The following is a 13,012-nucleotide window of genomic DNA, read 5'->3' as shown; positions in this document are numbered from 1 at the left end:
TGAATTTAAAGGAGCTGTTTCATTTCAGCAAATTGCATTTATTATGTAGACTAAGTTAATACAAGGCACATACTATAGTATTGTGACTGTCCATATTGCTTCTTTTGCTGGCTAGATACATCTTTCCATCACTTTATACGCTGCTCGTTTTCACGGTTATGACAAATGACAACCATGTAATCCAGCATCAGTGGCCGTGCTAGCACACTATAGAAAAAAGTGCTGGACTATTAGGACTCCTGTGGCCCCAGCCACCACAGAGGCCGGCGCTTTTCCTATAGTGTGCAAGCACGACTACTGCTGATTACAGGGTGGTCGTAACCATGGAAATGAGAAGTATATAATGTGATGGAAAAATGAATCCAGCCAGCAAAGGAAGCAATATGGATGATAACAAAACATTAGTAAGTGCCTTGTATTAACTTTATCTACCTGACAAATGGCATTTGCTGAACTGAAACAACCCCTTTAAGGCTGGCCTAGGCATTAAAGGGAACCTGTCACCGGGATTTTGTGTATAGAGCTGAGGACATGGGCTGATAGATGGCTGCTAGCACATCTGCAATACCCAGTCCTCATAGCTCTGTGTGCTTTTATTGTGTCAGAAAAATGATTTGATACATATGCAAATTAACCTGAGATGAGTCCTGTATGTGAGACGAGTCAGGGACAGGACTCATCTCAGGCTAATTTGCATATGTATCAAATCTGTTTTTTTACACAATAAAAGCACACAGAGCTATGGGGACTGGGTATCCCGGTGACAGGTTCCCTTTAAGCCTGAATATGCTGCGCTAAAGGCCAATTTAAGCTACAATAATGTTCATGATTCATTCCTTTCTGAGCAATCACAGTGATAATTGGTCATTGTTAACAAACCTGAAGATGAATAATAAAACTTACTTTGTGATGTCATTAAAAAGACATTGTTGTTGAGCACAAAGCCTGCTCCTAGTGTTTGTGTTGCCCAGAATTCATGTGCTCTGTTGAGAAATGGAAGGCACACTATGCTGTACCAAAATCTGTATACATAGAATAGCACTACCCCCAAATAATAATAAATACCGGGACTATATTACCACCATACCATAACTGAATAATACCAGTATAGTGTGACTGAATAACATTACCATACTGTAACTGGATAATACTTCCACACCATGAAAGGATAACAACACCATACCGTAACTGGATACCACCACCATACCCTTACTGGATATTACCACCAAACTATGACTGGATAACACAACAATACCATGGCTGGATAATACCGTCAGACAGTGACTGTATGATACCAGCATACCATAATTGGATAACATCATACTGTATCTAGATATTGCTACCATACCATGAAGGAATAACACTTTCATACCGTGACTGGGTAATACCACCAAACAATGACTGGATAGCACCCCTATACTGCCTACACAACCACTTTGCCTCCTAGCAGGTACGGTATCTTGAAAATGGTGAGGGATTGAAACACAAAGGCAATTTTTAAAATTGTTTGAAGGTGATATCTAAGTAATATTACCTGATCATAGTTCTTTTGACTGCCCTAAATAGCATTTCCATATATATAAAAAAAAATACCTGTAAATATAAGAACTTAAATATAAGAAAAGGCAAAATATTTAATAATTTTTATATCGATTAGTCCCAATTTTTTTCTCAAGCTGAATTTGTACTTTTAAGGCTATGTACACCTTCAGAGGCAATTTTTTTATGCTTGCATGTTACTCATTTTTGGCAAAAAATTTTTTTTTTAAATTTGCCTTTATTAAAAAATATTGAGCTGTTATGTCACCAAGGGTTAACTGTTTCTCTAGCTGTATGACCGGTACTTTCACTTTGTGCTGGCCATCTTATAAACCTTATCTCCAAATTGCTAAGAGGTCATAAACACTTATTTAAGCCACATGATTATCAGTAAGATAAGAACTGAGCTAAAACGAGTGTTTAGGAGGTCATAGGGCAAATATAAGGAGTCCATCTGCTCCTGGTCTGACTGAAAGGACAGAAAATCCAAAGGGTGCTTCTAGAGCATGTCAGCTCTGTACAGAAAAAAGGACTCATATTTTTAGTAAAGACCAATTTAAAACATGATTTTTAGCTCAAAATGAGTACAAGGCAATAAGCTTCCAGAGTGACTACGTTTTGACATTTAGGATGCCAGAAAAGATGGGTAATAGCCCCTTTATCAGCTTTACTTTATTGGGTAGTACCAAACCTTCTCATTAACAGATTTCAATGTCTAGAGTTAGAATACAATTTTTAGAAAGTTAATAATAGAGGACAATTCAATAACATATTTACTGGGGACATTTACATTTCGGGCGGTGGGGAAGTTTGTGGTAAGGTATTAATATTATAACTGTATCCATTGATATTGGACTAGCACCATGTTATAAAAAGAGAGCAGGAAGGAAAGATTGAAGTGTATGAGAAATGACGAGTGCAGATAAGTGAAAATCCTAGCGACTTGGCTTCATGCCCTCAAGTCATTAAAGGGAGCTGCTGCCCACTGTTAATTCTGCTAAGACTACAGACAGAGGTAACACTATCATCTATTTTCAGAGCAGCGCTCTTCACCGATTCCCTACGACTCATCATGTGTCACACACCCTCTCATGTTACACACTGTGCACCTCTGACACTGCTGAGATGTTCACTGGTTGTACATAAAATTTTGCATATTGCAAGCTCTCCGCCCTTGCAGCCAGTTTGAATACACATGACTCTCACCTGAGTGTATTGTTGAGCATTTTAAAGCCTTATATTAACGGATTGTCCTTGTGGAAATCCGTATGGAAATATCACCACCGTTGCAGATTCTTAAGGCCCCACAGCACTGAGTATTATATAAAGTGAGATTATTCACCGACTCACCTGCCAATTACAGGCTCGCTATGTGACGCATAACATTGTGCACTGCAAACAGGGTCAGATTGGCGTTCCTTGGGCTCACCAAAGGAAAGTATTCTCGGACCCAACCCCTATATATAGGTTTTGATAAAAAATAGACCCTAGTAGGAAGTTATTGGCCCCAAAGGCAGCTCCAATTTTTTTTCTCCTTGACCTTTGGGGCCCACTATGGTATCAGAGCCTTGGCGACCAAGCATCCTCTGGTTGCCCCGATGCTGACTGCGCATACATTGAATGGATAACGACTGACTGATACTTTTACAGGCTATCACTGACTTTCTGATACATTTTACTAATGTTTTGTCCATTTCCTTGATAATCACCCCAAAAACCGTGAACAAGTTCCATTGAATGCCATAGAATCCCTGGTTTGTCACCACTTTGAGATTGATAAAAGCAAATACAACAATGTAATAATACCTGCTCTCCAGGCTTCCTTATAAAACGATAGTGGTTAATAGCAAATAACTAGCAAACTGTATAGGAAATATTTCACAATAGAGTGGTCTCCTGTATTGCACACTGAAATTCTGTACCATTACCAATGTGTATGTCAGATGACGATATTTATGGGCATGACTGATCACTACTGTGATCATTCATTCCCATGATTGTTTGCCAGCAGCAGATGCCTGTTTACAGCTGCCGACAAACCAGAATTGTATGTGCTACATAAATGACGGATTACCTGACAAATTAGTGTTTTGGGTTTTGTTGGTAACCTTTTTATTTCCTGACAGATTTAGGGAGACATTTATCAGAACTGGTGTAAAGAAAAACCGTCATAGGTGTCCACAGCAACCAACCAGATTCCACCATTCATTTTCCAAAGGAGCTTTGAAAAATGAAAGGTAGAATCTGATTGATTGCTATGGGTTCACATCACATTTTTCCCACCTGTTTAATGAAGACAAAAAAATAGTGTTTCAGTATAAAAAAAAAGTATATGCGATTTTTACCGGACTCTGCAGAATACAAGAATGTGGTCTGCTGCGTTTTTTGTATCCTTTTTCATTTGAGCTCTCTTCTACTGGCTATGGAGCTCAAATGAATAAAATGCAAGCAATACTGAACCTTTCCCCACAAACCCATATATCAATCTGCTCAGCTCCTCCTGCTCTATAAGACGCTGCCTGCAGATTGTCATGCAGTTTCTTAAGGGGATTGTCCAAGTTTAACAGGAGGCCATTCGGTTGTTAGTAGGTAGTAGCGATGATTGTGTTGTGACGATGTCGGTGTATACACGAGAGCACCAGGTTACCTGCACTACAGGGGGGGGTGAATGATCTGATCATTAAGACAGTTTTACTGCTCTTTCCTCTACAGACTCTGCGGCTTTGAACCATTTTATGATGAGCGCGGAGATCAGTACATGTTCAAAAGAATTCTCAACTGTGATTATGACTTTGTCTCCCCCTGGTGGGATGATGTGTCACTGAACGCCAAGGACTTGGTGAGTAAAATGGGCACAGCTTCATTCATTTATTTCTTTTGCTCTTAATACAACAGTGGGTGGCTTAACCTTGACTGAACTGCAAGAAATGGCAGCATGGGGGTGAAAGGGGTAATACATACCCCTGCACTTGGAACAAACAAAAATACCTTATTTTTAATAGTTTTGCCAGCCTTTGCAGTCTTCAAGCCTCAAAGCAAAATAAATAATACTATTTCCACTAGATACCGAGGTGTCTAGGGGAGATACGGTTTATTACTTCCATCAAGATGCTTTAAAAAGGACTTCTCACCTCCTCATACATATGTTTTGGTGAATATCTGCGGTCAACATATAAAACTATTTTGGAGCTTCTTGTCATACAACTTTGTGTTTTGCATTCCTATGTTATTCCTCCTGGATAGAGTTGAGCGAACACCTGGATGTTCGGGTTCGAGAAGTTCGGCCGAACATCCCGGAAATGTTCGGGTTCGGGATCCGAACCCGATCCGAACTTCGTCCCGAACCCGAACCCCATTGAAGTCAATGGGGACCCGAACTTTTCGGCACTAAAAAGGCTGTAAAACAGCCCAGGAAAGAGCTAGAGGGCTGCAAAAGGCAGCAACATGTAGGTAAATCCCCTGCAAACAAATGTGGATAGGGAAATGAATTAAAATAAAAATTAAATAAATAAAAATTAACCAAAATCAATTGGAGAGAGGTTCCATAGCAGAGAATCTGGCTTCCCGTCACCCACCACTGGAACAGTCCATTCTCAGATATTTAGGCCCCGGCACCCAGGCAGAGGAGAGAGGTCCCGTAACAGAGAATCTGTCTTCATGTCAGCAGAGAATTAGTCTGCATGTCATAGCAGAGAATGAGGCTTCACGTCAGCCACCACTGCAACAGTCCATTGGCATATATTTAGGCCCAGCACCCAGGCAGAGGAGGGAGGTCCCGTAACAGAGAATCTGTCTTCATGTCAGCAGAGAATTAGTCTGCATGTCATAGCAGAGAATGAGGCTTCACGTCAGCCACCACTGCAACAGTCCATTGGCATATATTTAGGCCCAGCACACACACAGGCAGAGGAGAGAGGTCCCGTAACAGAGAATCTGGCTTCATGTCAGCAGAGAATCAGTCTGCATGTCATAGCAGAGAATGAGGCTTCACGTCAGCCACCACTGCAACAGTCCATTGGCATATATTTAGGCCCAGCACACACACAGGCAGAGGAGAGAGGTCCCGTAACAGAGAATCTGGCTTCATGTCAGCAGAGAATCAGTCTGCATGTCATAGCAGAGAATGAGGCTTCACGTCAGCCACCACTGCAACAGTCCATTGGCATATATTTAGGCCCAGCACCCAGGCAGAGGAGGGAGGTCCCGTAACAGAGAATCTGTCTTCATGTCAGCAGAGAATTAGTCTGCATGTCATAGCAGAGAATGAGGCTTCACGTCAGCCACCACTGCAACAGTCCATTGGCATATATTTAGGCCCAGCACACACACAGGCAGAGGAGAGAGGTCCCGTAACAGAGAATCTGGCTTCATGTCAGCAGAGAATCAGTCTGCATGTCATAGCAGAGAATGAGGCTTCACGTCAGCCACCACTGCAACAGTCCATTGGCATATATTTAGGCCCAGCACACACACAGGCAGAGGAGAGAGGTCCCGTAACAGAGAATCTGGCTTCATGTCAGCAGAGAATCAGTCTGCATGTCATAGCAGAGAATGAGGCTTCACGTCAGCCACCACTGCAACAGTCCATTGGCATATATTTAGGCCCAGCACCCAGGCAGAGGAGGGAGGTCCCGTAACAGAGAATCTGTCTTCATGTCAGCAGAGAATTAGTCTGCATGTCATAGCAGAGAATGAGGCTTCACGTCAGCCACCACTGCAACAGTCCATTGGCATATATTTAGGCCCAGCACCCAGGCAGAGGAGGGAGGTCCCGTAACAGAGAATCTGTCTTCATGTCAGCAGAGAATTAGTCTGCATGTCATAGCAGAGAATGAGGCTTCACGTCAGCCACCACTGGAACAGTCCATTCTCAGATATTTAGGCCCCGGCACCCAGGCAGAGGAGAGAGGTCCCGTAACAGAGAATCTGTCTTCATGTCAGCAGAGAATCAGTCTGCATGTCATAGCAGAGAATGAGGCTTCACGTCAGCCACCACTGCAACAGTCCATTGGCATATATTTAGGCCCAGCACCCAGGCAGAGGAGAGAGGTCCCGTAACAGACAATCTGGCTTCATGTCAGCAGAGAATCAGTCTTCATATCATAGCAGAGAATCAGGCTTCACGTCACCCACCACTGTAAGAGTCAATTTTCATAAATTTAGGCCCAGAACCCAGGCAGAGGAGAAAGGTCCCGTAACAGACAATCTGGCTTCATGTCAGCAGAGAATCAGTCTTCATATCATAGCAGAGAATCAGGCTTCACGTCACCCACCACTGTAAGAGTCAATTTTCATAAATTTAGGCCCAGAACCCAGGCAGAGGAGAAAGGTCCCGTAACAGACAATCTGGCTTCATGTCAGCAGAGAATCAGTCTTCATATCATAGCAGAGAATCAGGCTTCACGTCACCCACCACTGTAAGAGTCAATTTTCATAAATTTAGGCCCAGAACCCAGGCAGAGGAGAAAGGTCCCGTAACAGACAATCTGGCTTCATGTCAGCAGAGAATCAGTCTTCATATCATAGCAGAGAATCAGGCTTCACGTCACCCACCACTGTAAGAGTCAATTTTCATAAATTTAGGCCCAGAACCCAGGCAGAGGAGAAAGGTCCCGTAACAGACAATCTGGCTTCATGTCAGCAGAGAATCAGTCTTCATATCATAGCAGAGAATCAGGCTTCACGTCACCCACCACTGTAAGAGTCAATTTTCATAAATTTAGGCCCAGAACCCAGGCAGAGGAGAAAGGTCCCGTAACAGACAATCTGGCTTCATGTCAGCAGAGAATCAGTCTTCATATCATAGCAGAGAATCAGGCTTCACGTCACCCACCACTGTAAGAGTCAATTTTCATAAATTTAGGCCCAGAACCCAGGCAGAGGAGAAAGGTCCCGTAACAGACAATCTGGCTTCATGTCAGCAGAGAATCAGTCTTCATATCATAGCAGAGAATCAGGCTTCACGTCACCCACCACTGTAAGAGTCAATTTTCATAAATTTAGGCCCAGAACCCAGGCAGAGGAGAAAGGTCCCGTAACAGACAATCTGGCTTCATGTCAGCAGAGAATCAGTCTTCATATCATAGCAGAGAATCAGGCTTCACGTCACCCACCACTGTAAGAGTCAATTTTCATAAATTTAGGCCCAGAACCCAGGCAGAGGAGAAAGGTCCCGTAACAGACAATCTGGCTTCATGTCAGCAGAGAATCAGTCTTCATATCATAGCAGAGAATCAGGCTTCACGTCACCCACCACTGTAAGAGTCAATTTTCATAAATTTAGGCCCAGAACCCAGGCAGAGGAGAAAGGTCCCGTAACAGACAATCTGGCTTCATGTCAGCAGAGAATCAGTCTTCATATCATAGCAGAGAATCAGGCTTCACGTCACCCACCACTGTAAGAGTCAATTTTCATAAATTTAGGCCCAGAACCCAGGCAGAGGAGAAAGGTCCCGTAACAGACAATCTGGCTTCATGTCAGCAGAGAATCAGTCTTCATATCATAGCAGAGAATCAGGCTTCACGTCACCCACCACTGTAAGAGTCAATTTTCATAAATTTAGGCCCAGAACCCAGGTAGAGGAGAAAGGTCCCGTAACAGACAATCTGGCTTCATGACAGCAGAGAATCAGTCTGCATGTCATAGCAGAGAATCAGGCTTCACGTCAGCCACCACTGCAACAGTCCATTGTCATAAATTTAGGCCCAGCACCCAGGCAGAGGAGAGAGGTCCCGTAACAGACAATCTGGCTTCATGTCAGCAGAGAATTAGTCTGCATGTCATAGCAGAGAATCAGGCTTCATGTCAGCCACCACTGCAACAGTCCATTGGCATATATTTAGGCCTAGCACACAGGCAGAGGAGAGGTTCATTCAACTTTGGGTAGCATCGCAATATAATGGTAAAATGAAAATAAAAATAGGATTGAATGAGGAAGTGCCCTGGAGTCCAATAATATATGGTTATGGGGAGGTAGTTAATGTCTAATCTGGACAAGGGACGGACAGGTCCTGTGGGATCCATGCCTGGTTCATTTTTATGAACGTCAGCTTGTCCACATTGGCTGTAGACAGGCGGCTGCGTTTGTCTGTAATGACGCCCCCTGCCGTGCTGAATACACGTTCAGACAAAACGCTGGCTGCCGGGCAGGCCAGCACCTCCAAGGCATAAAAGGCTAGCTCTGGCCACGTGGACAATTTAGAGACCCAGAAGTTGAATGGGGCCGAACCATCAGTCAGTACGTGGAGGGGTGTGCACACGTACTGTTCCACCATGTTAGTAAAATGTTGCCTCCTGCTAACACGTTGCGTATCAGGTGGTGGTGCAGTTAGCTGTGGCGTGTTGACAAAAGTTTTCCACATCTCTGCCATGCTAACCCTGCCCTCAGAGGAGCTGGCCGTGACACAGCTGCCTTGGCGACCTCTTGCTCCTCCTCTGCCTTGGCCTTGGGCTTCCACTTGTTCCCCTGTGACATTTGGGAATGCTCTCAGTAGCGCGTCTACCAACGTGCGCTTGTACTCGCGCATCTTCCTATCACGCTCCAGTGCAGGAAGTAAGGTGGGCACATTGTCTTTGTAGCGTGGATCCAGCAGGGTGGCAACCCAGTAGTCCGCACAGGTTAAAATGTGGGCAACTCTGCTGTCGTTGCGCAGGCACTGCAGCATGTAGTCGCTCATGTGTGCCAGGCTGCCCAGGGGTAAGGACAAGCTGTCCTCTGTGGGAGGCGTATCGTCATCGTCCTGCCTTTCCCCCCAGCCACGCACCAGTGATGGACCCGAGCTGCGTTGGGTGCCACCCCGCTGTGACCATGCTTCATCCTCATCCTCCTCCACCTCCTCCTCATCCTCGTCCTCCTCGTCCTCCAGTAGTGGGCCCTGGCTGGCCACATTTGTACCTGGCCTCTGCTGTTGCAAAAAACCTCCCTCTGAGTCACTTCGAAGAGACTGGCCTGAAAGTGCTAAAAATGACCCCTCTTCCTCATCCTCCTCCTCCTCCTCCTGGGCCACCTCCTGTTCCATCATCGCCCTAAGTGTTTTCTCAAGGAGACATAGAAGTGGTATTGTAACGCTGATAACGGTGTCATCGCCACTGGCCATGTTGGTGGAGTACTCGAAACAGCGCAACAGGGCACACAGGTCTCGCATGGAGGCCCAGTCATTGGTGGTGAAGTGGTGCTGTTCTGTAGTGCGACTGACCCGTGCGTGCTGCAGCTGAAACTCCACTATGGCCTGCTGCTGCTCGCACAGTCTGTCCAGCATGTGCAAGGTGGAGTTCCACCTGGTGGGCACGTCGCATATGAGGCGGTGAGCGGGAAGGCCGAAGTTACGCTGTAGCGCAGACAGGCGAGCAGCAGCAGGATGTGAACGCCGGAAGCGCGAACAGACGGCCCGCACTTTATGCAGCAGCTCTGACATGTCGGGGTAGTTGTGAATGAACTTCTGCACCACCAAATTCAGCACATGCGCCAAGCAAGGGATGTGCGTCAAATTGGCTAGTCCCAGAGCTGCAACGAGATTTCGCCCATTATCACACACCACCAGGCCGGGCTTGAGGCTCACCGGCAGCAACCACTCGTCGGTCTGTTGTTCTATACCCCGCCACAACTCCTGTGCGGTGTGGGGCCTGTCCCCCAAACATATGAGTTTCAGAATGGCCTGCTGACGTTTACCCCGGGCTGTGCTGAAGTTGGTGGTGAAGGTGTGTGGCTGACTGGATGAGCAGGTGGAAGAAGAGGAGGAGGAAGCCGAGAAGGAGGAGGTGGCAACAGGAGGCAAAGAATGTTGCCCTGCGATCCTTGGCGGCGGAAGGACGTGCGCCAAACAGCTCTCCGCCTGGGGCCCAGCTGCCACTACATTTACCCAGTGTGCAGTTAGGGAGATATAGCGTCCCTGGCCGTGCTTACTGGTCCACGTATCTGTGGTTAGGTGGACCTTGCTACAGATGGCGTTGCGCAGTGCACACTTGATTTTATCGGATACTTGGTTGTGCAGGGAAGGCACGGCTCTCTTGGAGAAGTAGTGCCGGCTGGGAACAACATACTGTGGGACAGCAAGCGACATGAGCTGTTTGAAGCTGTCTGTGTCCACCAGCCTAAATGACAGCATTTCATAGGCCAGTAGTTTAGAAATGCTGGCATTCAGGGCCAGGGATCGAGGGTGGCTAGGTGGGAATTTACGCTTTCTATCAAATGTTTGTGAGATGGAGAGCTGAACGCTGGCGTGTGACATGGTTGAGACGCTTGGTGACGGAGGTGGTGGTGGTGGTGTTGGTGGTACATCCCCTGTTTGCTGGGCGGCAGGTGCCAACGTTCCTCCAGAGGCGGAGGAAGAGGCCGAGGCGGCAGCAGCAGAATAGGCCGAGGCGGCAGCAGCAGAAGAGGTAGCAGGGGGAGCCTGAGTGACTTCCTTGGTTTTAAGGTGTTTACTCCACTGCAGTTCATGCTTTGCATGCAGGTGCCTGGTCATGCAGGTTGTGCTCAGGTTCAGAACGTTAATGCCTCGCTTCAGGCTCTGATGGCACAGCGTGCAAACCACTCGGGTCTTGTCGTCAGCACATTGTTTGAAGAAGTGCCATGCCAGGGAACTCCTTGAAGCTGCCTTTGGGGTGCTCGGTCCCAGATGGCGGCGGTCAGTAGCAGGCGGAGTCTCTTGGCGGCGGGTGTTCTGCTTTTGCCCACTGCTCCCTCTTTTGCTACGCTGTTGGCTCGGTCTCACCACTGCCTCTTCCTCCGAACTGTGAAAGTCAGTGGCACGACCTTCATTCCATGTGGGGTCTAGGACCTCATCGTCCCCTGCATCGTCTTCCACCCAGTCTTGATCCCTGACCTCCTGTTCAGTCTGCACACTGCAGAAAGACGCAGCAGTTGGCACCTGTGTTTCGTCATCATCAGAGACATGCTGAGGTGGTATTCCCATGTCCTCATCATCAGGAAACATAAGTGGTTGTGCGTCAGTGCATTCTATGTCTTTCACCGCTGGGGAAGGGCTAGGTGGATGCCCTTGGGAAACCCTGCCAGCGGAGTCTTCAAACAGCATAAGAGACTGCTGCATAACTTGAGGCTGAGACAGTTTCCCTGGTATGCATGGGGGTGATGTGACAGACTGATGGGGTTGGTTTTCAGGCGCCATCTGTGCGCTTTCTGCAGAAGACTGGGTGGGAGATAATGTGAACGTGCTGGATCCACTGTCGGCCACCCAATTGACTAATGCCTGTACCTGCTCAGGCCTTACCATCCTTAGAACGGCATTGGGCCCCACCATATATCGCTGTAAATTCTGGCGGCTACTGGGACCTGAAGTAGTTGGTACACTAGGACGTGTGGATGTGGCAGAACGGCCACGTCCTCTCCCAGCACCAGAGGGTCCACTAACACCACCACGACCATGTCCACGTCCGCGTCCCTTACTAGATGTTTTTCTCATTGTTATGGTTCACCACAACAACAAATATATTATTTGGCCCAATGTATTGTATTCAAATTCAGCGGGATATAAATTTGAGGCCTAGTATTTAGGCGCTGGGTGACCGGTATGGATTTAGTGACAGAATTAGACTTGGAAATGCACAGAAGCGTGTGTGTGTGAAGTTATTCTGAATGACCCAATGTGCACCTTGAATATTATATACCCTTTTAGGGATAGATTTCAAATAGCTCTGATATAGCAGAAACCACTAAATTATGAAATTGCTAAATTGGGAATTGTACTTCAACCCAGAACAAAAAATGTGCTTTGACGGACACTAAATATCTTGCCCAGCAACAACAGTACAACGGTGGGTAACGAGAGATTTAGAGGGAATTAAATTTGAGGCCTAGTATTTAGGCGCTGGGTCACCGGTATGGATTTAGTGACAGAATTAGACTTGGAAATACACAGTAGCGGGTGTGTGTGAAGTTATTCTGAATGACCCTATGTGCACCTTCAATATTATATACCCTTTTAGGGATAGATTTCAAATAGCTCTGATATAGCAGAAACCACTAAATTATGAAATTGCTAAATTGGGAATTGTACTTCAACCCAGAACAAAAAATGTGCTTTGACGGACACTAAATATCTTGCCCAGCAACAACAGTACAGCGGTGGGTAACGAGAGATTTAGAGGGAATTAAATTTGAGGCCTAGTATTTAGGCGCTGGGTCACCGGTATGGATTTAGTGACAGAATTAGACTTGGAAATGCACAGAAGCGTGTGTGTGAAGTTATTCTGAATGACCCAATGTGCACCTTCAATATTATATACCCTTTTTGGGATAGATTTCAAATAGCTCTGATATAGCAGGAACCACTAAATTATGAAATTGCTAAATTGGGAATTGTACTTCAACCCAGAACAAAAAATGTGCTTTGACGGACACTAAATATCTTGCCCAGCAACAACAGTACAACGGTGGGTAACGAGAGATTTAGAGGGAATTAAATTTGAGGCCTAGTATTTAGGCGCTGGGTCACCGGTATGGATTTAGTGACA

At 46.0% G+C, this 13,012-nt stretch overlaps 1 protein-coding gene across 1 annotated transcript in view; it reads left to right on the top strand.

The window, feature by feature from the left end:
* The window catches only part of CAMK4 (calcium/calmodulin dependent protein kinase IV), a 274,385-nt gene that overhangs the window by 241,857 nt on the left and 19,516 nt on the right, over positions 1-13,012 (top strand). Inside the window, exon 9 of the mRNA XM_044291226.1 lies at positions 4,252-4,378. Within this exon, the coding sequence (XP_044147161.1) occupies positions 4,252-4,378 (127 nt within the window). The remainder of the gene's footprint in view (positions 1-4,251; positions 4,379-13,012) is intronic.

Source organism: Bufo gargarizans, chromosome 1 (assembly GCF_014858855.1).
Source record: "Bufo gargarizans isolate SCDJY-AF-19 chromosome 1, ASM1485885v1, whole genome shotgun sequence".
NCBI lineage: Eukaryota > Metazoa > Chordata > Amphibia > Anura > Bufonidae > Bufo > Bufo gargarizans.
Note: the sequence above shows the minus strand (reverse complement) of the source record. Positions and strands in the feature narration are given on the sequence as shown.